This window comes from Monomorium pharaonis, chromosome 2, assembly GCF_013373865.1.
Source record: "Monomorium pharaonis isolate MP-MQ-018 chromosome 2, ASM1337386v2, whole genome shotgun sequence".
Classification (NCBI taxonomy): domain Eukaryota; kingdom Metazoa; phylum Arthropoda; class Insecta; order Hymenoptera; family Formicidae; genus Monomorium; species Monomorium pharaonis.
The window spans coordinates 12,778,267-12,805,715 of record NC_050468.1 but is presented as its reverse complement, the minus strand read 5'-3'; the positions used below and the strand labels follow the sequence as shown (position 1 = coordinate 12,805,715).

The following is a 27,449-nucleotide window of genomic DNA, read 5'->3' as shown; positions in this document are numbered from 1 at the left end:
AAAAAACCTCTGGATTTATTTGGTTTTATTTATTTAGTTGCACAAATTTTATATGTATTACTTATTATATTTCTTATTTTTTATTTCAAATTGTTCATTTGTTCACGATGTGACATTATTGATGGAAAATTCGGCACTCCAGATCTTGAATAATCCAAATTTTGAATAAATGGACTTACATGGTTTTTGTAGACTAAATAAATAATAATATAAAATTTCCGCAAGAAACCAGTCCAGAGATTTTTTTCCGGTAATTATTTACATTAGCAATTCCTCACCGATTTTGATGACCTTTAAATATGTTTTCAGGGTCATTATTCACAACTTTCCTTTATACCGCCACTCGGTCTTAGTTTCTGAGTTATACACACTTATTAACAAAACTTATTAACAAAAAAAGTTTATTAAATACGATACGACACACGCTGTGGCCACACGCACGCACGCACGCACACACACACACCGGGGGCGGCAAGGGGAATCTTTGGCCCTCTCCTCTCGCACTCACCCTGTCGGTAGGGGTGCCTTGGGCAGAAGTGTGCAGAAGTACGGTGCGTACTTCGTTGATTGTAAATTACGACTTAATTGACATAGTTATTTCTCAATAAAAATACGCACCGTACTTTTGATCACTTCTGTTTGATCACTCCAGGGCACCCCTACCAACGAGGTGGATGCGGGAGGGAGACCGAAGCTCCCCTTGCACCCCCTCCCTCCTCCCGTGTGTGTGTGTGTGTGTGTGTGTGTGTGTGTGTGTGTGTGTGTGTGTGTGTGTGTGTGTGTGTGTGTGTGTGTGAAACCACACAAAGAAGTGTTGGTTAAGTGTACTTCTCGATCATGTAAAGTTGTAGACTGTCAATGTTTACTATTATTATTATACCTTATTATTATACCACATGAAGCAAAACAACGTTTGTGGCTTTCCATGCGAAACGAGGTCTACCCACACCTCTCCCCTGCATGCTTACAGAGCAGAGCAGAGGGACGAAGCCTCTCTTCCTGTACCCCACCCAAGCGTTTTACGCACCCTACGCTCCCACCTGTTTCAAAACTAATGAAATCGAAGCAAGAAATTAAATAACTCGAAAACTGAGGCCGAATGGCGGCAACATATAAGGAAAAGTTGTTCAGAATAATGACCTTGACAACATATTTAAAAGTGAGGAATCAAAATTGATGAGGAATCGTTAATGTAAATAATTGCCTTTTTTCCTTAAACGACACACACACACACACACACACACACACACACACACACACACACACACACACACACACACACACACACACACAGTATGGCAGGAAACTTAAAATGCATAAACTGTATATTGAAATAGAAATTTATCTTCTTCAATTTAAAGATGAAGATATACTTTCCCTCTTTCCAAAATTAAAAATTTTGCTACACGCAACCTATTTCGTAAAAGCTACTACAAATACTTTTATTACAAATTGTGAATCCTGTATATATTTATACAAAATGATATTACAATTGTGTGCGTAATATTTGACAATAAGTATGCTATAAAATAGGTTTATTGTAAAAATACTATTTCTAAAAATATATAATAAATCAAAGCGTAAACAAGACAAGTCTGCTACAACAGAATCTTACTTAAACCATTAGTAACAACTTTCCGCAAGCGCACACAGTTGTAATTACAAGTATGCTTTATAAGTAGCGGTCATTTGTTCGAGGAAAATAAATGTCAAAACCGTGTGAGGCCCTAGACGCGCATAATACGGGAAGAATCCTTTCCACAATGCAAACAATCCTTCGTGTTTTATAACTTTGGTCAGGACATCAATTGCACCCGTGAATTCTGGTTTGCCATTTATTGTTTTCATGTTTTGAATTCTAAAAGAATTATTATAAACTAATAAATTTAATGCTGTACTAAAAAATAATTAAATTTTTATTAAAAATTAATGAAATTCCTAACTATATAATACCTTGTTTTAGCTATATCTACAGGCATAGAGGCAGCAGTGGTGACTAAACCGGAAATCATAGAACTTGCAAAGTGTAATACAATATTTTCCTCAAAATATCCTATTTTAAAATAAAAAATTTAAAAAGTGCAAATAGTAACACATTTACATAATTTTATAATAAATATGTAATAACCAGGGTTGAGTAAGTTAATATTTGTGTAATTAAATAAAATTAAAGGAATCCTAAAGTCACAGAATTATGTTACAACAAAATTTTTTTCGATAACATAATTTTTATACATTTTTAAGTTTAAATATCTTGCGATTCTTATGTGTACTATACATATATAAGTTGTTAATTCTGTAAAGTCAATTTAACAAATTTTGTATACTATCAATAATTTCTTTAGAAACTTTTTACAAAAGACAATACCATGTCACTCTTAATTGAATTTAATAATTATCGTAGTTTTTAAGGGGATCCTAAAGTCGTCTGTTTTACCGACATTTTTTCATTTCATCAAACTAATCTTTTAATTGGCTTTATAGAATCGCAAAACTCTTTTACAAAATTAAAGTACGCACCAAAAGTTAAGCGAATACGGTCGATTTAATATCAAAAACGAAAAAAAAAAAAACATTTTTGGTACGTAGAACTGTCACTTGATGACAATATTTGCTTTGTATACAAAATCTACGATAGATATGTACAAAATAAAACCGTATTCCTCTTGGGATAGCATATACGAACAATATCGTGTAATTCAAACTAAGATTAAAAGTCTTAAAAAAAATTAGTTTCATGAACTTTTTATAACTGCAAATTTAGATATAGGTTAGAAAAAGAGCAGTCTGAAAAACATTTTGTTTATTCTCGGTATAAAATCCAGTTCATATGATAATATTAATACGTATACTTTAATTCTAGAAAAGGATTTCCGAATCTGTAAAAGAAAAACATACGAAATCTTGTTAATAGTATGCACGAATGACTGCATTGTCGACCCCGATCAAGTTTGACGGGCACTTTAGGATTTCCTTAAGCGGACTAATTACAACCATTCCACTTTTTTGAAAACAGGGATAAAGTTCCAAAAAGCGCAAACCCAATCGCGCTGAAATTTTAACCAAAGTTTACCCTTGATTAGAGAAGAAAGTCCCTAAAAGGATTTTTGGCGACAAAACCTCGTTTGCCCCCCAACCCCCTTCAAAGTTTTTACAGTTCTTACTAAATATCTTCGAAAATATTGATTTTAGAGAAAAAAGTTTAAAACAAAAAAATGAAGCTCATAAATAGCTCTACAAAAAAGATTATATACATTTTTTACGTAAACTTATTATTTTGGCTGTTATGACCCAAAATAACTCGGCAGAAGTTAAATTGATCCCGTCAAACATTTTTTTTAATTTCTGTTTTATTAAATATGCGAAAATTTTTTAATTAAAAAATTATATATATTTATTTAACGTAAACAAAAGTTTAATTATAAATTTGAAAAAAAAGTAATTTTTTTACAATTTAACATAAAACAAAATTTTTCTATCCGCCCTTCTCCTGCACCTCCTCCCCATAATTTTTTCTAACCTAACCTAACCTAACCCTAACCTAATCCACACATTTTAATGTCGATATTTGATTAATGCGAAAACCACGAAGTAAGACTAAGGAGACATATTTTCTATAGTGTATAGCGAAAAAGTTGATTACGAAAAATGTTCCGTATGTGGCCAGGTAAGCTTTGGTTAAAATTTCAGCGCGATCGCAGGTTTGCGCTTTTCAGAACTGTACCCGAAAACAGCTTTGGAGGAATTAGCGATAGATCTGTTCTACTGATTAAATGCAATATTTTTCGCACAAGCAATCTTTCTTGATTATACAGAATTATAAATCCTTTTCTATGATTAAAATATAAATAATAACATAATTAAAGCGCGAAAATTTCATATATAAAAGAATTTTTAGTTTAAGAAATAAAATTAAAGTTACAATATTTACGTGTTTTAAAAATAATAAAATAAGTTGAACTCATTTAATATTGACTAAGTTATAAACTATTGACGCTTTTTATCTTTATTATTTTATTTTTAATTTTATATTGAGTGTACAACTTGCTTCCGCTGTTTTTTTTTTTTTTTTTTTTTCGAAATTCGAGGCTTTATTGTGGAAAATTGGTTATACATTTACGATTCAAAGTATTGTCCATTGCTGGCTACTACTTTCTCCCATCTTTCTGGCAGCATACGAATCTCGCGTCGAAAAAACTGGTCGTCTTTTGAGACGATTCACGAATTGATCTAATTTTTCACTTCTTCATAAGAACGGAAGTATTGGTCAGCCAAGCCGTGTACCATTGATCGAAACAAGTGATAGTCAGAGAGAGCAATGTCCGAAGAATATGGCGGGTAAGGTAGGACTTCCCATTTTCAAGTATATTTTGACGGACTTTGCGACATGGGATCGAGCAGTCATGCTGTAACATCACTTTATCGTGACTATCATTGTATTGCGGCCGTTTGTCTTTCAGTGCTCGGATCAAACGCATCAATTGCTTTCGATATCGATCGCCTGTGATTGTTTCAGTCGGTTTTAGTAGCTCATAATACACTACGTCGAGCTGGTTCCACCAAGGGACCGTGGTCGGTCTTCGACGTCAAAATCACCGTTCTTGAAGCGTTGAAACCACTCTCAGCACGTTCTTTCACTAACAGCGGCCTCGTATACCATACGTATTTAAGAGCATTCAATGAGCCTCAGCCAGATTTCTTTATATTAAAGCAAAAAATTAAAATCTCCCGCAAATGACGAGAATTTAGCTCGTAAGCTGACATTTTCATTCGAGAATAACTTTATGATGCAGACACGAATCGACTAATATTTCGATGGCGTTATGTTTACAAATGCCTAAGCTTATTGTATGATGTCTACGATCTATTTATTTTGTAAGATATTCGGAGTCAGAAGGACTCGTGTCGATAAAATAGAGAGAATCCTGTGATTCTAATTTTGGGTTTATAAGCGTACAAAACATAAACAAGAGCAGTTGGAGTCGTGTGGACTAGCAGTGAGAGAGCTATCGTGTGGAACAAGGGATCCCGAGTTCAGCCAGCGTTCTTTTAATTTTTCAGTCGCTTACAATTTCGACCACCACTTAACGCTACAGCCTATTGGAAAACGGCAGAAGCAAAGTTGTACACCTAATAACTAATTAGTACCCAACCCTGTTAATAATAAATGCAATGTTTCTACAAACCTGAATCTAATAATGCTTGTTTCGCTTGAGAATACGATGCCAACTGTGCTGCGTTTACAACCATAGCTCGTCCCATTGTAGGAATAGCACCGCGCCATAACGTAAAAAGACCTTCCTCTCTAATTATACGGAATAATGCGTCGAATACGTTTTTGTAATTGCGTCTATCAGCTGTATTTAAAGCATTTGAAATATTAAAACTGTATATTAAATATTTTAAGTGTAATATAAATATATGTATATATATCTTCATATATTTATATATATTTATAATATAAATGTTTATCTTCTTTAAATATTTTAATTGTATGTGGATATGCACTATATGCAGTCACGTCTAAAATTATTAGATTAATAATATTTTTTGTGTCTTAATAGCTATACATATAAAATGCCCTAATATTTTTTTGTATCTTAATAGCTATATATATAAAAAAATGAAATCAAAGTTATAAATACAAGTCTTTATTTTCACTTTATTGATATTTTATGTTTTATTACCTGCCTTGTGATTTCTGAAATTTATTTCGATAAATTTTCCATTAATTTTCTATAGTTAAGCAAATATTTTATCTCGTTCTTTGTTTGTTATAATTCTTTTTTTACATTGCACTATAGATTTAAAACTTTCTTTTTCAAGATCATACAATATTGTATTACAATATTTCTAAGAGTGGATATTTTATCATCGTTGCAATATTATTGTAACATTTTGCAACGTTTTTGCAGTATTGCAATTTTGCAATAAAAAATATTTCTATGTTTCGCAATTTTTTTGTTCTGAATTTTTCTAACAATACTAACGCGGAATTTAGTCGTTACCGAAGATGTCTAATAATTTTAGACATGACTGTGTATAATGGCTTTGCTAATAATAATATATACCTCTTAAAATTATATCACTTTGTTTTTCGGAAACTAAACACTTTATTATATTAATACTGTAATAAAAAAGACACGATTCATTTTAAGATAATTAAAAAAGTAAAAATCCATATATAAGCCATGTATGCGAATATATGAATTATATTCGCATATATCGCTTTTTCTATATAAAAAATCTGCTAAAAACGAATTCTTCAAAAATGAAAACTGCAATTTAAATAACAGTGAGTACATTATAGACAATATTAGATTAGTTTAAGTATTTATATTATACTTTTAAAGCTTTCATGCTGTTCTCTTCAAGAATGCTAAATAGTTTACAGATTATCTCCATGTTTTAATCCATCGTGTCAACGTTTTATGAACATTCATTAGGGCAAGAAGGAATCTGATACAAAGTTGTTCCTTTGGAAGATTTCATTTATATATGCCGTTTATAGTTCGCAGAACAACAATAAAAATACAAAAAGCTCACATAAATGTAACAATCACTAATCTTCTTACTTAACATTTTCAGAAATTTATTTGACAAAATCCTGTCACCTAGTTTTTGTGCTCCAATTTCGCAATTTCGCCTAATAAAACCTCAAAGAAAATCTTGAATTAAATAGGGTCATCCATTTAGAAACTTCCACTAAAACAAGCAAATAACATTCACAAGTAGCCAATATCCTCCACAAAGCCAAATCTCTAAGCAAGAATACAGTTATTACCATACTTTCAGCTAATAAAAGCAACACTGCAGCCATATAATAATCTACCAAATTATCGAACAAGATGCTACTCATCGTCCTAGATTCTAGAATCGCGATAAAATTTTAAAGTTTACTTTATTCAATATTCAAGTAAAAAAAACCCTATTTTATTCTATTCTACAATATTCTGTAAAATAAAAGTAGGCAAGCGAGAGAAGTACCACAGTGTGAGATAGCTTAATTAGGAAGAACAGTTACTCGGCAAGCAGAAGGTCCTGTATTCAATTCCCGGTCTAGTCTCCTCATCTTAAGATAGATTTTTCTCGCCAAGAACACAGTACGCGGCGCAACGGTAGCTTTCTCGAAGATGCGTCTATATTTGGACGTAGGTTGGTATTCATAGTTAATTGTTATTTCAAGATATCTCAAGTAATGTCTTAAGATGCTAATATAGCTCTTTAATTGATAACAATTTAAAACAGTACTTAAGATGGTCTTAAATATAAGATTTGACTATGAATATCAGCTGTAATCATAGATTTAAATTACAAAAAAGCCCTCCTATTATATAGGATATACAAGCTTTAATAATAAAAATCCAGCAAACACAATCTCGCAAAGTACTAAGCAAAAATGCAGCAAGAAAAACAACAACATTAAATCAATAGTAAAATCATTTCCCATCAAGACTATACTGCCAAAAATACATAAATTCAATAGGAAAGAGAAAGAAGGGGGGAATTATATTAGTTCTTCACAGTTGGTAGATGGCATTAAATAATATTACATGATAATACATTTGAGTTTGCTTCCTTCCCCCCCTCCAGTTCCTTTTCGCCCTGATAAAGTTAAATTGCAATGTACAGGGTGTTGCAGCAACATACAGATCAGTATGACGGATTGCTTATTCGTGCAGGCGCGCACGGTAATCCACAACTGATGTCATTTTGATGTCATTTTGACTTCATCATGACTTCATGTTCTGCTCGTGCAAATTTACTGTCGCTACTCTCGCGACATAATGCGTCGAAGCCTACGCAATTGTGGATTACCGTGCGCGCCTGCACGAATAGGCAACCCGTCGTACTAATCTGTATGTTGCTGCATACAAAACATTGGCACTAATGGATTAAGACCAAGGGTGTAGCTAGACTCATCGTTATTTTTTACTGAAAATTAAAACAATTTTAATACAATAGAACAACAAATGTAATAATAATTAAGTACTTAACTAAAACATGGAAGAACAAATTAAAAATAATCAAATACTAAAATATGTAATTTCAAATAATTTCAAGAAGAACAACCATCTTTTTAGATAAAGGAATTATTACATAGCTTTATCTTAGTTTAAATTTGACATAAATGAAAAATTAAAGAACAAAAATTAATATTTTAAAAATCAAGAGCCCTTAGTATAGAATTGCATATAAACTATTAAGAAATGTGTAAGGTATAGAGATAACCTGTAGACACGGAGATAATCCAGTTAATACATTTCTAGCTTATCTTAAAACTGTTTTTTTTCTGTCTTGTTTTGATGTTTTTTTTCTTTTTCTTGTTTTCATAGAACCGTTTTAAATGTAATTTCTCTGCTTGATATAAATGTTAGTTCACATTTGACAAATGATTTTTTATGTATTTGATTTCAAAAAATTTAATTTTTTAATTATTTGATTTTCTAGTTTTTAAATTGTGTTTATTTGTTGTATAATGTTTAACTCTAATCTTTTGATTTTATAAAAATGGTTGTTTAATATATATAAATATATTTTATTATAGTTTCTTAATTTACTTCATAATTAAATCCTTTTTTACAGGACTGCATCTGAATTCTGCTATTATTATTTACTGTAGGTTTGTTTCTTTCTACATTCCAGGATTGAATTTCTTGCATAATTTATATTTTTTTCTCTTTCCAATATGAAAAGTATAAGAGTTAAATACATAGGATATAGAAAAAGAATGGGTTTGGATTGTCAGACTTATATTTTGTTATCAAATAGTAATGATTGCAAAATGCGAAACAGTACTATAAAAACTGCTATATAATTTGATGTTACTTTCTAATTTATATTTATATTCAGTTTTATTCTTAATTTTTGTTAAAAAAATATAAACCAAAAATAGTATATTATTAGTATTATTAATAGTATTGATAAATAAAATAGGATATTATTAGTATTAATGACTTCCCTCTATTAAATTAATAATATATACAAAATTACTAATCCTGTTGCATAGAAAAAAATAAAAATTACCAATAGGTAGTCTTCCGTCTGCTGTCATCCTAATTAAAGCTACTTCGGCAGGTGTACCTACAAATGCTCCAACACAACCAGCCGCCATACCGAGTAATGCCTTTACAATAAAACTTGGTTGTGCATCTTTTCTAAATAAGGCAAATATTCTTAATACAAGAGGCAGCTGATAAATAATGCACACGTTTGCAGCGTTAACTTCTTGCAGCAGTAAGATGCCATACACTTGAACTTGCAATTACAATCTTCAGCCACAATAGAGGCAAATTTTATTTTTTTTCCCTACAGTAATTGCAAATTGGTGCCTGTTAACATAACATTGTGTGATGATGAGGATATGTCAACAAAGTTCAATCAACGCACAATGTTTGAATTTTTAAATATTGAAAACGTAACGCCAATTAAAATACATTGCTGTTTAAAGTTTATGAAGAAAAGACTTTGCAGAAGTAAAACTGATTTCATTAGCTGTTGTTCAGTAATCAATGGAAACTGGTCTTCCACTGCCAGATTTGTTGACAATACTGACATACCCTGATTCACAATGACAAAATTTCATAGTTTGCCAAAAATTTGCTGACATTGTAACTGAACATTGCAACTACAAGTTCATATTATAGGCTCATTGTTTCTTGCTGCTACAAGTTTACACTACATACATGTGCATTATTTATCAATTGTCCCATGTAATAAATTTACATTTTATTTTTACATAACTATAATATCTTGATTATGTATAATAAGCACTAATACATAAAAAATTAACTTACGAAGCAATTTCCATAAGCCAAGTATATATACCAAGTCTAGTAGTAGTATATGTGGCCTGTCGCATTAAACCAGCAGATAAACCTGAGTATAATGCCAGGACACCTTCATTTTTAAGAATTGATGATGTAACATTTAATGTTGATGTTTTTGTGCCACTTAACTGCATACGATTCTTTATTAAATCCAATGGTTGCACAAAACATGTTGCTGCCATGCTGTAATGAAACATTTTATATTCTTTATCAATCTTAATCTCATGGAAAAAAGTATAAATTCTAAATTTATCAGATAATTTCAAAACTAAAGAAATTATTACTTTTCTGACATACATAATTAAATTTCCTAATAATATATAAGAATTATATCATAATTTATAATAAGAGTTATATTTAATAAAAATTAGTTTTCAGAATATAAGTGTATTCTGATATTTTGATTCATTATTGTAACAATTTAAATAATTATTAAAATTAAAAATTAACATTTTTCATCTTTTAAGAATTAAATAAAATCAACTAATGTATCAAAATACTTAAAAAAATATGTAAAAACTAATAAATAAATATTATTTCTGTAAATCATTAAAAATTATACGCTGTTTTACAGCACATCCAATATGTAAAAGAATCTGTACGAACTTGTTCAAAGTTATAAATCTATTTATAGTATACTAATAGAATACACACACATGCGCGCGCGTACATACACGTACACCAGCATCAAAAAATTAAATTATTTTTCTACTTTTTATTACAATGTCAGTTATGTAATTTACAAGAAACACTTTTGATAAAAATTAATCTTGACCTTTAAACTCGAGCTTAGCGATTGCGAAATCTTTTCATAACTATTAAAAAATAATATACATTTATTTTTCAGAACTGTCTCGTGACTACCTATTTACAATGACGTCACATATATCAGGACAAATGTAAAAAAAGGACACAAACCCAGAAGTCCCACCAATGAGGAATTTTACACCGTTCGGTACTGTCTTTTGGTTACTCATTTTAATTAAATTGAATGAACTTGTTCAATATCGCGTTTATATTAATCGTGTTATATTAAAAACGTGTATTTGCGTATATAATAATTAATAATAAACATCGAAAAAAATCAAATAGTTAAAACCGGTCTGTCGAAGGACCCGTTGTCCTGCCAGGTACACCACTTATGAGCACGGAAAAAATTGGAATGGTAGGAATTCTGTCGGAATCGGAATTAGATATCCGCGATCGTCCTTCGGACATAAGTACGTGTCATATGTCATCAGCTGATACGGAATTTCAGAAATAGCCAAAGCGCCATCTTTCTGTGGCATTGATATAGCTCCAACGATATCCCGGCACATGGGCTGCGTTCCGATGTTCACTATACTGAAAATCATTCACACACACTTGACTAGAAGTGAACGTTTTTTTCCATAATTGCTATGTGTAATCGTTTGTATTTTGTATGAAGAGGTTTGAAGTGCAATTAAAAAGGTTTGTGAGTTATTCGTTTATTTGTAATTAATTAATTATTTTTTCACTCGATACTTAGCCGGAACATATTAATTGAACAAAGTTATTATATGGAATCGTTTGAAGTTTGTATGAAAAGTTATGAAATTTGATTAAAAAGATTTGTGAGTGATCCAAATACATTTTATTTAATTCGTGAAAGTTAGCCGAAATTTACCGACAATATGTAACGGCATGCGCAGCGGTCACATTTGCATGCTCTTTAGCTATAGCTCTAGTTTACGCTCTTTGAGTATATTATATATACATGGAGGAGGAATTGCTATGGGGCCCGATTCTTGAAGTCATTCGCAAGAGAAACGTATACGCAAATACTCGCTCTAACAGAAAGTTGTAAGTTTATTGGTTAATAGCCATACGATAGCCAATAAATTTCTAACTTTTCTGTAAGAACAGAATTTGCGAATACGTTTCTCTTGCGACTAAATTCAAGAATCGAGCCCATGGTTTCATGTAAAGACCTATAATCAAAGCTCTAGTTTACACCGAGCACTTGGTACGCGTATCAAGTAGTGAATTTAAGCTGATCAGCCAATGATTAAACACATTCACTAGTTATTTACTATTTGATACGCGTACCAAGTGTTCGGTGTAAACTAGGTCATAGCGTTTGACGCATGCGCAGAGAGAGCAAGTATCGTGATATACCTTTCTCTCTCGCACAGATCTTGGACACATTTTCAGTGCTGGCATTCCTCCTCCATATATATATATACTCAAAGGCTCTGACTCATTCGTTCATGTACTGTTATCGTTGTGCAAGTTAAAATTGGCGTTTAACATCAATATATTTGAACGTAATTATTGAGTGTTTAACTATCTCAGCTCAAAAAATCTGATAGAAAAAAATGCCAGTCGCTTTGGTTTATGAAACGAAATACTGTTAAAAATTGAGGTTAGGAAACTTGTTTTTACTGACGAAGTGCACCGATGGAACATGAGGTTTGTTTACTTGCAGATCTTCTACACGATGTTTTTTTTCCAAAAATCTTAAATCTTATATCTTGACTTATTAATTTATATTATTCTGCAATTTTGTTTGGTAAATTTATATATATAAACTTCTTTCTTTAAGAATAGGTTAAACTAAATGACATTAAATCTAAATGACATTTACAGAACTCAAATCATATTTAGTATCTAAAAAATACTTTAATTTAAAAAAAGCTTATTAAAAACTTATTTAATTTATCTTAAAAATAATTAATTTTTGTTTTATTTATTCATGTACCTTGTATATGAATAAAATAATAATTTAGAAAATTCGTATCTATTGACTAAAGAGTTGTGCATGAACCTCCTTAACTGTTTTCCATTGAAGTGGATTAAATTTATGAGAACAAAGCTTGATTTTGATATATTTGTTTAATGCACATAAATGAATAAATAAATAAATGAATAAGTCATTTTAAAACTTTAAATCACTATTGCAATACATTTTTTAGTTATATTTATAAGGTTTTATAACTTCTTTTAAAATTCAAATTTGATTTGCATTGAAATAATTTTACCAATAATGAAAAAGTGATTTTGTTATATGTGTACATGCGTGCGTGAGCACATACACACACACACACACAAAATATTGAAATTTAGTTGAATATTACATCAGTAATTGGACAGTTATTAAGTAATTAGGTAATTACTGTAGAATTTGTAAAATAATGATTAATATTTTACTTTACTGAGCAGGCCCTTATGCAAAAATACTGTAGGACTTGTGAAAAAATTATTGAAATTAATAGCGAACAATATTAGAGGCAAATGGTTTTTCAATCATTTTCAATAGTTCTTTTCGTGTGTCCAATAGTATTTTACCATAAAAGGAGAGATATATTTTTGTTAAATTCTGTAGTTTTTTATTTAAAAACATGTTTAATGAGGCAAATGGTTTTTCAATCATTTTCAATAGTTCTTTTCGTGTGTCCAATAGTATTTTACCATAAAAGGAGAGATATATTTTTGTTAAATTCTGTAGTTTTTTATTTAAAAACATGTTTAATGAGCACAATTTTATCAATATAATACTTTATCAATATGATGCTAACGAATGATGCATTATCTATAATTTTTAAAACAATTTTTTTTGTTCCAGAATGTAGCTGTTGCATGATAATTATTGATTAAGAAATTTCAACATGATCAAATTAGGCTAATTATGTTAAAAAAGAAAAGAAATCATGGCTGGGGAGAAAATGGCTTTGAAGATTGGGTGAGTATATACAAAATGTTCGGCAACCAGTTAAAAGAAATTTTAGAAAGTAATTTTGGATGATAAAATAAGATTAAAATAAAGAATAACAAATTTTCGATTAAGGCTCCATTTTTTTAATTACAAATGTCTAATATTTACGAAATATTTAGATATTTTTTAATACGAATTTAGATATTTTTTATGTGAATATTTAAACATTTAGTTATATTTAAAATAATAAATTTACCCAGTTTGACTAGAAAAGAGCTTCATCTTTCTTAATCTTGTTAATTTTTATTTTGTTATTCTTAGTTATTGTCTTATTTGATCATTAGAGACCTATTTTTAAAATTTTTTTACCTATTGAAAGCATTATGCAAATTATTAATAATTATTATATTTATTTATTCTCTTACACACATGTCACATACACACATGCGCACACATACACACATGCATATTTTATATACAGAGGGATTTAAAAGGTTAATGCCAAACTTAAGAAGTACATAGAGAGATAAAATAGAATAATTTTTTATTAAAAATCTATTTTCCAAAGTAACCTGAGCTAATACCAGTTTTTGAATGTATAAAACTTGTTTTTATCATCTTTGCTCGTGCTTCTTATTCGGGTGTCCACAGGTTTACCAAAAGTAACAAATTGAAGTTTATCAATAACACATAAACAACAATCTGTATTCCTTTGCATAAAGTAAAATATTTTGGAGAGTGCCAGAGTTTTGATCGACGATGCTTGCGTGAAGGTCGGCGATTCTTTGTAAATTTAGTGTGTAAATTAATATGATCCTTGAAGAAAAACAAAATAAACAGTAGAACAACAAATTACAATTATTTCATTGATATATTATCTAAGTTCTATATATTCAAAAGCTGGTTTAGAATTACTTTGAAGAATATAGGTTATTATATTTTGAAGTCTGGGGAATAATAACCTTTTGAATTACCTCATGTAAGATAAATATAACAATAAATATTAATAATTATGTGACGATTTACTTTATATCTATGTATATAAAGTACAGTCGGACCTCTCATTTAGCATAGTCACGGGACCAAATATGATAAATAGGAGGTTCGTGTTAGCGCCGCCCAAAACAGGGCCGTACATGTCGTCAGATTCAGTTTCAAATTGTGGAAGTTAGAATGTGGTTCTTGCATTGGCAAGTATATAAAGACTAGTATAGAACCAGGAGACCGATCTCCGTGGTTTTGAGTGAGGCAAAAATCTGTACTGTAAAAACTAAGCTAGAGCATAGGCAATACCAAGCGAAACCGTGTCCATACTTCTCTCTCTAAAGAGTCCGGAAATATGTTTCGCGCATGCTTGCACATATTATACATTGAAATCCAATGATTGGATACGTTCTGGTCACGGATCTAGTCACGTGTTTTAACTTATTATGTGTATATATGTATATGTATATACATATGTATGCATGTTGTGCTGATATGCGCGATAGTTATTTCCGGTAACTTTAGAGAAAGAAGTACTAAAAAGTCTGTTTCTCTCTCGCACCTCTTCTGGACACCGTTTCTATACACAAATTGTAGGCAATTGCCGGTCCATATCTGTAAGGTCTATGGGTTTTTGGTATGCTAAATGGGAGGTCCGTCTAAAAGTGCGAATTCATGCAGCGAGAAATCGCTGGCGACTTTCCCCCTCTACGTAAATATTGTGTAGTAGCGACAAATCGTCGGAAGTTCGTCCTGTCTGAACAGTATCAAGTCGCCACATCACGCCTTTCAAGGAGCAATATTCGGATATACACGGAAGAAAGGAGAAGAAGGAGCAATATGCGTGAACACTGCTTCTTTTTGTAATCTCGCTTCTTTTGCGTTCTTTGCAACTCCAACATTACAGCAATTGCAATCGCTTCTTGACGGCTCTTCCCCCAGATAGCACAAAATATTATCATAAATATTTATAAATATATTTTACAAATTTATTTTCAAAAAATATTTTTTAAAGATTATATAATTATTTTTCATAAACCATTTAGAAATGATACAAAAAATATTATCGACATTATATAGAATATATTTTTAAAATGTACTGAAAAATATTTATGGTATATATATGAACTTGAAATATTCTTTGATAATAATTAATGGTATAAATATTTGTTTTCAATATTTTCATAAATGTTTATCATAATTTTTTTTATACCTGACAAACTCGGACATAAAAATATGTACAAAATATTTATTATAAATATTTTTCCTTTTTATAAATATTTTATAAATATTTTGTGCTATCTGGGTTGTTATAGCTATTTTCAAATTATTTGCACACTGAGTAGTATACATTCCGTTTGTACGTATTGTCACCTTTATTTTTATTTACTACTCTTCAATTTTTATTACAAACAATAATTATTTCTCCGCAATTATTAGCCTTTTACTGACATTGAAGTCGCTAGCGATTTGTCGTCACATGAATATGTACCAGGAGAAAAGCGACGGATACTTGTCGCTGGCGTCACTTTTCACCCACTTCTCCCAAGTCGCCAGCGATTTCTCGCTGCATGAATTCGCACCTTAATGCTAGCGCCACACTATGCGCGTATTCGCGATTCGTAATTCATAATTCGCGATTTATCTGACCACTCGACCAGCGAATCAGTGCGAATGACGAATCGCACATGATGAATCAACGAATTTTTTCTCCACACTATTCATGAACGTCAGATAAATCACGAATTACGAATTGTACGAATCGCGAATACGCGCATAATATGGCGCTAACATAAGGGTGCTGTCCCATGGCAGCCGGAATTCGGAAAACGGAATCTCGGAAAAGTAATAGAGAGAGGATCAGCCAATCAGAAATTTTGCGCGTTTCTCCTAGTAGGCAGTCAGGCACATTCAAAAAACACAACAGATTGATTTACGAGGTTAACGAGATTAACTTTTTATTTTATTTGACAATATTTTCTAAAATCTTTCACCACGAGTAAAAACATATCAGTGGTAAATTAATTTGATTATTTTATTTACTGTAATTATAATTTTTTGTAAGATACGTATTTCTTTTAATAGAAATTATAATAAGATATTTTTGTAAATATAAAATAGGTTATTAAATAACCGATATATTAATATAATAATAATAATAAAAATGTTAACTTTTTAATTTTTAGAAGCAATTCATATGCAGCTACTGTAATTATTGATGATTATGGAATTTATTTCCATTTAATAATTTCTTCAGTTAAAATTATCCTTATTTTTTTCCATTTCATAATGTAGTTAGGAAATAAAATATAAATATACAATTTTATATAAATAGTTATCAATAATATATCATATTGTGTCACAGGTTCAAAAATTGCCGACTTGTTAGTCCGGAATTTTTATGACTGGGCTCCTCATGTACCAATATTTTCGGAATTTTCAAAAGTCGGAAAATTTATTTTTATTATTTTAGAGCAAAAAAAATATTTATCGTAATAAAAGAATTAGTAAAAAAGTAAAATTTATATATATTATATTATATGATAATAAAGAAATTTTTTTAAATTAAAAACAATTTTGAGGTCGAATACCCTTCCGAATTTCGTAAAACATACTCCATGGGGAAGGCATTAAAAATTCGGAACAATAAGCTGATTCTGATTGGCTAACCCTCTCTCCATTACTTTTCCGAAATTCCGTTTTCCGGATTCCGGCTGCCATGGGACAGCACCCTAAGTATGTATATATATGTTACATTTATCAGGGCGGTTACATGGCCGCGAAGAAATTCAAACTGGAGGAACAATTTCACGATACCGCCAACAAAGAATTTAAAGAATCATCAAAACTGTTTGAAGGAATTGCGATATTTGTTAATGGGTACACAGATCCAACGTCGGATGAACTCAGACGTCTAATGATGATGCACGGAGGAATATACCATCATTACATGCGTCCTAAAATTACGACTCATATCATAGCATCTAATCTGCCGTATTCCAAAATAATGTTATATAAAAAGAGCCAAAATCCAATTCCTATTTGTAAGCCGCAATGGATCATCGATAGTATAGCAGCTGGAAAGATTTTGAATTTTCAGAATTATTTACTTTATTCTAATAGTACTGAAGTACAGCCTCAATTAGTATATAAATTAAATAATAAGGATAAAGATAATGCTAACTCAATCACGCATAATAAATCAAATACTGAAAAACTTGAAACTTCAGTGAACACTGATTGCACTGAAATTGATATGAATAATAGAAATTCGTTAAAACACAATGTATTTAATAATACATCGAAACAAAACGCAATCAACTCATGTCAATCTTCAAATACAAAAACGAATGCACAGTCTACAAAGGATGCCGAATTTCTGTCCACATTTTATAGTAATTCAAGATTGCATTACATCTCTACTATGGGAACCACGTTCAAAGATTATGTGAATGAATTACGAGATAAAAGCGATGAGGTATTTTCTGGCCTTGAGCGTTTAAAAAAATTAAGAAATACCAAGAATGCTTTAGCTTCAATTAACTGCGAATCAGATTTTGAAGAAACAATTTGTTTTACAGATAAAATTACAAATGAAGCAAATCACAAGCAAGTTATAATGCACATCGACATGGACTGTTTTTTTGTATCCGTGGGAATCAGAAATAGACCAGAATTGCAAAATATGCCAGTGGCAGTAGCGCACGCAAAAGGCAATGCGTTTTCAGCGAATTATGATGGCAAGGAAGAATTTGGATCAATGTCAGAAATAGCTTCATGTTCGTACGCAGCGAGAAAGGCTGGCGTGAAAAACGGCATGTTTTTAGGAGAAGCGTTAAAATTGTGTCCAAATTTAAAGACAATTCAATATGATTTTGAGGGTTACAAGAAAGTTTCATATATATTGTATGACACCGTGGCATCCTATACTTTAGATATCGAAGCGGTAAGCTGCGATGAAATGTATGTCGATTGCACGAAAATTCTTGAAGCATGTGGGCTTTCACCATTGGAATTTGCTACTGTAATTAGGAACGAAATAAAACAGAAAACGAATTGTCCGGTGTCCACGGGATTTGGTAATAATAAGTTGCAGGCGAGATTGGCAACGCGAAAAGCTAAGCCTGATAATCAATTCTATCTCACCAGTCAAAATGCAGAGACATATATTCGAACTTTTAATATAAGAGATTTACCAGGTACATTTAAATGATCAATATTATATATTAATTGTTATATGTAAAACTGTATTTTATATTTAAAAAATGACTTGTTAAACAATTATATTAGATTTATATTCTACAAATATAAATACTTATAAATCCTTAGCTTTAATTTTTTTAGAGTTGAGCAAGTTAATATTTTTTATAAATTAAATTAACTTAAAGTTAATAATATATAAAATTAATTTAGTTACGATAAAAGTTGCATAAATGTAAAATTTACTCAGTCAAAAAATTACATTAAAATTTAAGTTTAAAAGAAATTTAATTGCAAAAATTAAAAGTTATAATTTTGAGAAGCATTATTTGTATAAAATTAAAATGTAGTAATTTTTTAAAATTAAATTTAAATAAAGAAAAAATTACAATGTGAATTATTTTAAATAAATTAAATATTTTATTTCTAAGTTATATTTACATAAAACAAAATTGTTTTTTATATGGTGTGGAAATGTATCTTTTACATAAGTAGATTTTTAATTTAAGAAGAAAATTAATAAGCTTGTGTTTCATAAACAACTAGTTAAAATAAAAAATTAACACATTCAAAATTAGCGAAATTAAGTTAAAAAAATTAACTTTATTATTTAACCTTTCAACTTGTTACCACCCAATCCTGATTTTTTTTTCATTAAATTTATTAGCTTTATTAAAATTAATTTACATAATTTTTTTTTTGTTTTATTTGTAGGAGTTGGGGGAACAACTACATATAAGTTACGTAAAATAAATGTACATACATGTGAAGATTTGCAGAGAATCTCGTTGAGAGTTTTACAAAAAGAATTCGGCAAAAAGATTGGAGAACAGTTGTATAAGATGTGCCGTGGAATAGATGACACAAAATTGAATCTGGAATACATCAGGAAATCAGTGTCGGCTGAAGTTAATTATGGTATAAGATTCCAAAATAATGGCGATGCTGTCGATTTTTTGAGCGAATTATCTGTGGAAGTGTGCAATCGATTAACAGCAGCACGTGCGAAAGGTAGATGCATCACACTAAAATTGATGATTAGAGCTGATGAAGCGCCGAAGGAAACCGCGAAGTTCATGGGTCACGGACTTTGTAATTACATAACAAAATCAAAAAATCTTATAGCGGCTATTGACAATGTCAATATCATTAAAAAGTGAGTTTTTGCTATTAATCTATTAATTTTGTATATAGAGTGGGACATTTATAATTAAAACTCTTGAATCTCTCGAAAAAAGCATTTTAGAAAAAAAATGTTTTCCATAAAAGTTATTTATATAGAAAGGAATAAAACTACAATTAAAAAAAAATTGTTTTTTTTAATTACATGAAGGTTATTACTTAAAAAAGTATTATTCATCTAATTATTCTGCATATAAAAAGTATTAAGATAGAGTTATTGAAAGATCAATTTATAAGATATTTTATATTTTATATAATAATTTTATATTATAAATATTTTTTATTATAAATATTTTACGACATAAAATATATTATGATGTATTTTATTTGTTATATTATGTTATATTATGTTTTAATATAAAATATTTATCTTCACTTTAATTGAGGACTGTGTTTTAAAGTCGATAAATATGCATTGCGCAATTCGCATATTAAAAATTTACACAAAGTATATAGTATAACAAGTGCAATGAGTCTGCTGTTGCCTGAAAGTATGAAAAGTGAACGCACGAATCGAAGGCGAGTGAGCAATAACTGATCCATGTTGCATACAATACTTTTTGTTACCTGTGCGTCGAATACTTCTTGTGAATTGGCAGATGAGAAAAGGACTACTTTCGATGCACAAGTAACGAAATAGTACATTGTGTACCAAGAATGGAAAGTCGGTTTTTTCAACACTAGCGGGGACGCACGAGCCAAAAGCCAGTACACTAACACAAAGCAAATAATAACGAAATGGCATACAAGAATAAAGTTAAAAAAAGAACTTTAAAATATAAAAAATAAAAAAGAGAATCTCCTCATTATTTTTAGATTCAATAAAGAGCGAGACAAGATTATTTAGATTAGATATAAGATTATTGAATCAGTTTATTGTATTACAGCCATTATGAATTTTAGTTTTGCTTTGGATTTGTTTTCAAAAAACACGAAAATCTCTTGTCTTATCTTCAAAATTAAAAAAATAGCTTTAATATTATGGGTTTAAATAAAAGAAGCTAAATTACTCATGCTTATAAATATAAGGAATAGTTTCTATCCTTAAATATGCTTTATGTACGAATAACAATAAGCCAATCTCGTTTACCGTTATAAAAAAACACGTCTATAATGTTTGGCTACTTTACAAATATATCAGTTTCATTAATCTAAGCGATTACTTATTAGCTTATTGCAATATTTTTCCCTTTTATAAATATTTAAAAAAATAATTAAGTGAACTTTATTTAGCATCTTATTTATTCCCTTTTAGATTATACAATTTTCGAAATATTTTTTTAACTATCAAGATTTCTAATTTTTTAATGCTTTTTTCAAGATATTTTACTGTTTTTATTAAAATGGTAACTAGTATTTTTTATGAAATTAAGCCATTAACGCCCAAAGACACGCAATTTCTTGTTCATTTTTGAGCTTCATTTTCAATAGGAAAAATGGGAAATGTTTTGACCAAATGGATGGAATATCAAAAATATCAGGATTCTTAATTTTTAAAAATCCATCATATTGGATTCGCTATTTTGAAAATCTGTTACTAGATTCGGACTTAGCAATCTTAGAAATTGTTATTATAGAATAATTTATAGTAAAAGCGTACAAAGAATACTTTTCTTTGGCCTGCATAGCTCAAAAGTGTTATAGTGATTATAATTTCAAAACTTTATGATTTTATTTTCTCAAGAACAACGCATCCAATGAAGAAATTGACAATACTTTCTTCAAGAAATTTTTTGTAGAATACAATATTTTTTTCATTTGGAAATTCTGACATTGTTTATATTCCATTTACCATATTGGATCCGCCATTTTGCGGTATCCAAAACAAAAAAACGTACAAAACTTAAGGCAAGGTTTCAAAACTTCTGTTGCCAATAATCACGAAAAAATTATTTTTTTAGTTCTCTGACCGCCATATTAGATTCCCCATTATTAAGACTGTAAATTCTGATAAAATATGAACAGTGATGTTGGATTTACTCAAAATTCATATTATAAAGGAAAAAAGCTTGACAATGTTTGATTTTTATAGAATTAATAAGAAAAAATCCATATTTTATTAAATTTCTTGCAATTTCCGCCATTTTGGAAAGGTTACAATGAATTGGAGTTAAAAAAATTTCTCATTAAATTTCAACTATTTGATCCACCTTCAGACACGATTAGAAATGGATCCTAATACTTTTTCCACTAAAAACACAAAATTTTCAATTTTTGATATTTTTGACCCCGGAAATCAAAAAAGCACGTCTAAAAATAGTAAGATACTTGGTTTTGGTTAAAACATTTTCCATTTTTCCTATTGAAAATAAAGTTTAAAAGTGAACAAGAAATTGCATGTTTTTGGGTGTTAATGGGTTAAGTAAATATTTATTTTATATGATCCAGGGAAGTTATAAATATTTGGAATCAATTACATTTAACACCTGAAGACATGAGAGGAATTGGAATACAAATATCTAGACTAGAAATATGCAGAACTAGGCAAGCTGAAAGCAACTTAATCAATTTTTTAAATAAAAAAAAAGAATCACAACAAACGTTTGATAAAATGTTGAGAGATGATAAGAATCATTACGTCTCAGATCTCAACGAGAAATCTAAACCAGATTACTCTGAAGTACCTTCAACAACAAAATCATTACTAGCAATAAGAAAAATTTGTGATACAGAAATTAGTAATCTATCGGTGAAATCGTTAAAATCTTCTGATTCAATCGGTGTTGCAATTCCAGCTGATATTCAAGTTGAACCGTCGACAGTCGCAGCTGAATTAACAAATAAAAAGTTACAGAATCCTAAGATAAATGAAAATGTGAAAGTGAAGGATTTGCTTGAAAAATCTAATAAAAAAGCAATACAAAGACAAATGTCTCAAGAACATTTCTTTAAACAAGTAAAACCAAATAGCGGAAAATCATTGAAATACGAAATACCACAAATACAAGATATCGATATGTCTGTGTTGATTGAATTGCCTACAGATATAAGAAACGAGATATTAGACGAATACAAAAGAAATAAAAAACAATTTCAAGTAAGCACTGCGAATACCGTTAATTTGAACCAAGTATCGCAAAATAATGTACAAAATTGTTCGCAAGTCGATCCGGACGTTTTATTAGCTTTAATGGAAAGCGACTTGCATCCTGATGTGCAACGCGATGTACAGATGTACTGTAATATGAAGAAAGAGGTAAATAGAGTGAATTTTACAGAAACAAATGAGAGAAGTGATAATAAGCAATTGCGAGAAGCAAATGCATATTTAAAAATCAGTGATATTAAAGAAAATGCAACTATTGTAAATAGCACTTCTATAAATAAAGCAGAACATATAGTACCAGATAACACAATGGATGCATTGAATCAATTGTGTGAAAAACGTGATACCGCCGAAGACAAATCTACACAGTATCAAATCAATTGTGTTAACATCTCACACAATAATGTTGCGATGGAGAAACCCGATATCTTTATTTTACAGAATTTAAGTACTTTACATAACAATGAAAACTTAGACAAACATCAAGAAATGTTGATTAATCTTGTGAATCATCTCTTCACTCTTCCATTACAACAGGTACCATATACTTCTGTATATTACTTTATTGTGACAGCTCATACAGTACAGAAACATTGCAAAAATATTTCATTAATATTGCAAGAATGTTGTGGATTGTGGGACATTATCGCAATATTACTGCAACATTGCACTGTAACAAAAAGTCTGTCTTTTTGCAATATCGCAATATTGTAGGTATATTATAATATTAGGTGGTGAACTTAATTCTTGCTGCTTGCTACTAAAGAGCGCTGGCCCCAATAATGATGAGTTTCGGTAAAGTCGCATGTCTTTTATAGTTTATACATTGCTGAAAGTTATTCAGTCCTCACAGATTAGATTTCTCAAAGCCAAAGAAATTTTCCAATTGATTAAAAATAAACCGCGGTAAGTTGTTTTTCCAACATGTGCTTCTTCACTACTTCGACCTCAAAAAAACCACAGCTGAAACACATTGCTAGCTTATTATTCGAAGTGTATGGTGATAAAACTCCATCTAGAAAGAACATGTAGAGTTTGATTTGAATGTTTTCGAAACGATGATTTTGACGTGAGAGACAAGGAACGTCCCGGACAACCAAAAAAATTTGAAGATGTCGAGCTACAAGAATTGCTCAATGAGAATTCAGCTCAAACGCTTTTATCGAAAGCGTTAAATGTTGCATGTCATTTTCCTGCCAAAAATGGCAGGAATTAAGTTTGCCATCTAATATAATGTTTAATGTAATATCAATATAAAATGTTTCTAATAATATTTCAATTGCTACTATATTAACATATTTTGGCACATGTAACTTTCAAGGAATATCATATGTTCCTGATTAATATGTATAAGACTGTGAATAAGACAATTAAAATCGAGAAAAGGCGAACAACGGTCATAGCGGATCTTAACGTTCAATGTATGATTTTATATAAATTTTCTAGTTCTTTCAACAGTGTGCCATTACTCACGATCTTGAAACGCAGCTTTTGAACTAATTAACTTAGAATAACATCACAATATTAAATTGATGATCAATACCGATTTAGATACGTTAATGCTCACGTATGTGTGTGTTTTTGTTGGAGCGCAAAAACAAAGAAGTTGAAGAGAAGAACTTTTCTTTTTTTTGTGTGCCTGTGTAGCGTTGTAGAATGCAAACTTCGACCTCTCATATCTTGGAGATAAAGAGTGGGCTCAATCTGAAATTTCTAGGGGATTAATGTCTTATATATAACTATTGGTGTTCAGCACCAAATTCAAGTCGGAATTCAAGGGTGGCGAAAGAGGCGATTCTTGGTTTGTTTTTGGTCTCACTCTTTTGGTAATGATTTCAAAGCTGGCGACAAATTGTTATCCAAAGTTGTATCATGAAGGCATCAATTTGCCAAATACACATTGAGCTGCTACAATTCTAATAGCAATTTATAATATGATTATAAGCAACATGCCAGCAATAATAGACACGTTATGTCTGGGAAGTTACAAATATATTGTTATATGTTATACATTTTTATAGTTTTTGCTAATTCATTCCATTATATAAAACCGTGACGGTAAAAAAACAAAAAACCCTGTCTACAATTATATTGCAATTCAAATTCAATATTAATAGTGTAAAATTATTTCTCAATAAGTAATACAAATTGTTTACCCGTTATTGCTATAATAGCAACATATTAAATGCATCAAAGATTTTTTTTCCTTATATGTACATATTTTTGTCAGATTTTATATTTTGTAAAAAATAAATTCTATTCAAAATGTATCATGTTTTTTAATCCGAATATTTCATGTATTGGTATTCAAATCCTTTGATCTGTATATAGAGAATTATAATTGAAAAATATATTTTTTTAATTTATAAGTGTGTTAAGCGTTGTATTTATGCAGAACATGAAATAGTAACTGTGACATTGACATAGTAACGAACAATGCTGGAAAAAATTGAAATAAATTCAATAGAAATATTAATTTAAAGGATGTACCTACAAAGAATGTCATTTGAAGTATTTTGAGTAGTAATTATGAAAAAAAAAAGAATATTTAATATTTATATACGCATTTACTTAAAAATATTTATTTTAAATTATTTTAAATTATGTATTATGGATAAATATTTTTTAAATTTTCTATTAATTATTTTCTATTTTGCACTTTTAAAAGAGAAAATATCTAACTAATTAGGACATTAAAAGTTAATTAGTAATTTTCATCTTAATTTAAATAACAAATTTTTTATTTTAACTAAACAAATTAGTAATTTTTAACTTAATTTAAAAAACAAATTTTTTATTTTAACTAGTTAGTTATTTTTAAACACACTAATAAAATGAAAACTATTTATCCTTGATATATCGAAATGTAAAATCTTATTTTAAGTATATATTATATAAATGTTAAATACTCTACTTTTTACATTTACTTTACAAAATACTTATTTTATATATTATTAGATTTTTTAAATATTGTTATTACTATTTTTTATTTCAACTTTTTTCCAGAATATTAAATTAAATGAATTAACGAGTAAAATTATAAAAAACTCTAATCTAATTATAAAAGAAATGTTAACATGATAATCAGTACTAGTAACTTATCACGCAGCACAATTTTATTTCTGTATTTTCCGGTTTAAATTTATTATACACATTCGGAAATGACTTTGAAAATTTAATGCTAGTTTATAAACCCAACGTGATATGAATTAACATATACATATAGGGAGATAATATCTACCTGAAATTAATAACGTTCTGATTTCTATAAGATACGTGTACTATAGAAATCTCAAAACGTAGCTAACTTCAGATAAGTAGGCATTATTATCTCCGTGTATACTTCATGTGATTATAATGAATATAATAATACGAAATAAATACTAAAAATATTCAACTTTTTTCTTGTTATATTAATTATATTAATTAAAAAAGAAGTTAAAGGTTAAAGGTTTTGCATTTTAAAAAGATAGTAAATTATTTTTCAAAATTCGATGTTTTAAGTGAAATTTGAAAATATTCTATTAAATTATATAAATGATCTTGTATATGCAATACATTCAACATTTTTTTTTCAATATTTTTATCATAAAAACAAAATTTTTTCTCACTTTTTCGATAAACGTTTGGAATGAAGAATAGTGTATCGTTTCTTTCTTTTTCTTATGATTTTAGATAATTATATCAATGAAAGCTGCGTTCCAAAATTCACTGTTAATACTGAAAATCTGTAATTCGCATCATGTATACGATTTTCAATATTGACAATAAATTTTAAAATATGGTCATAATAAAGAGAATTGTTTGAAAAATGATGTATATTACGTGAAGATAATTTTTTTTATCTCAACTAAACATGACTTTTTTTTTTAGATAAAACTACAAATACAAATGTGGGTCACTAAATCTAATATTGTGAATGAAGTGGATTTTCTGTCACTAGCGACGTTTCTTAGCATGCTTCCGGAAAAGAAACGCATTGAAGATTTACATGTTTTGCTGAAAACTATGTACAGGTCATTTATCTTCAAAATATTGTTATAATAGACATTTTTTACTTTATAACAAATGGATAATAAATAATACACGCTGCAGATTTTAAGGAACAGATATCGCTTTACTCGCTTATAATGGATAAATAAAAATATTCGACATATATGTTACATTAAACATACTTATAAGTTTGTTTTTTTTTAGATGTACAACAAAAACTGGAAACTGCATTTGGCATAGAACATATAGAAGGACCGTGAAACATGTTCAACGTTATATGCAAATTGAGTACAATAACAATCTAATGGTACCATTGATCAGATGTAATGATCCGAGATGTAATAACAATAATTGAATACAAAGTCTCAAATTTAATAAATTAAATTTCTACTAATGTGTGTAATATAAGAAATCTATTTACAAGCGAATGTGATATCTTTTTTCAATCGAATGTCGTTCTTTGTCTAGAGAAGCCAGTAATACACGATTCGTTTAATGTAATGCTTTTGGAAAAGTTTGCTCGGTTTTGTATAAATTA

The 27,449-nt window shown here is 29.5% G+C and overlaps 2 protein-coding genes across 4 annotated transcripts; one reads left to right on the top strand and one right to left on the bottom strand.

Annotated features, from left to right (window-relative positions):
- Positions 1-83: 83 nt before the first annotated feature.
- LOC105832217 (mitochondrial 2-oxoglutarate/malate carrier protein) lies at positions 84-11,067 on the bottom strand. Its single transcript, XM_012672958.3, has 6 exons — positions 10,749-11,067; positions 9,798-10,013; positions 9,028-9,158; positions 5,187-5,357; positions 1,954-2,053; positions 84-1,858 (listed from the first exon to the last, which is right to left on the bottom strand). Exons 1-6 carry the CDS (start codon positions 10,805-10,807, stop codon positions 1,660-1,662), a joined length of 876 nt encoding a protein of 291 aa, XP_012528412.1. The 5' UTR covers positions 10,808-11,067; the 3' UTR covers positions 84-1,659.
- Positions 11,068-11,139: 72 nt separating this feature from the next.
- LOC105834206 (DNA repair protein REV1) lies at positions 11,140-27,305 on the top strand. 3 transcript variants are annotated; one of them, XM_036282337.1, is made up of 7 exons: positions 11,140-11,282; positions 13,417-13,533; positions 17,255-18,689; positions 19,405-19,846; positions 22,261-23,455; positions 26,792-26,934; positions 27,116-27,305. In XM_036282337.1, the coding sequence occupies exons 2-7, from the start codon at positions 13,480-13,482 to the stop codon at positions 27,264-27,266; spliced, it is 3,420 nt and encodes a 1,139-aa protein (XP_036138230.1). In that variant the 5' UTR covers positions 11,140-11,282; positions 13,417-13,479; the 3' UTR covers positions 27,267-27,305. The 3 variants fall into 3 exon arrangements, with proteins under 3 accessions (XP_036138230.1, XP_012531964.2, XP_036138231.1); XM_012676510.3 differs by lacking the exon at positions 11,140-11,282 and adding an exon at positions 11,984-12,263; XM_036282338.1 differs by lacking the exons at positions 11,140-11,282; positions 13,417-13,533 and adding an exon at positions 15,782-16,056 and having other exon boundaries at positions 17,204-18,689.
- Positions 27,306-27,449: the final 144 nt, after the last annotated feature.

Excerpts from the sequence above, each read along its gene's own strand:
- LOC105832217 (XM_012672958.3), bottom strand. The coding sequence starts at position 10,807 with ATGAGTAACCAAAAGACAGTACCGAACGGTGTAAAATTCCTCATTGGT. Across the intron at positions 2,054-5,186 it reads ACAAGCATTATTAGATTCAG|GATATTTTGAGGAAAATATT; the intron begins GTTTGTAGAAAC and ends ATTTTAAAATAG. Across the intron at positions 1,859-1,953 it reads GTAGATATAGCTAAAACAAG|AATTCAAAACATGAAAACAA; the intron begins GTATTATATAGT and ends TAATTCTTTTAG.
- LOC105834206 (XM_036282337.1), top strand. The coding sequence starts at position 13,480 with ATGTTAAAAAAGAAAAGAAATCATGGCTGGGGAGAAAATGGCTTTGAA. Across the intron at positions 18,690-19,404 it reads TAATATAAGAGATTTACCAG|GAGTTGGGGGAACAACTACA; the intron begins GTACATTTAAAT and ends TTTTATTTGTAG. Across the intron at positions 26,935-27,115 it reads TTGCTGAAAACTATGTACAG|ATGTACAACAAAAACTGGAA; the intron begins GTCATTTATCTT and ends GTTTTTTTTTAG.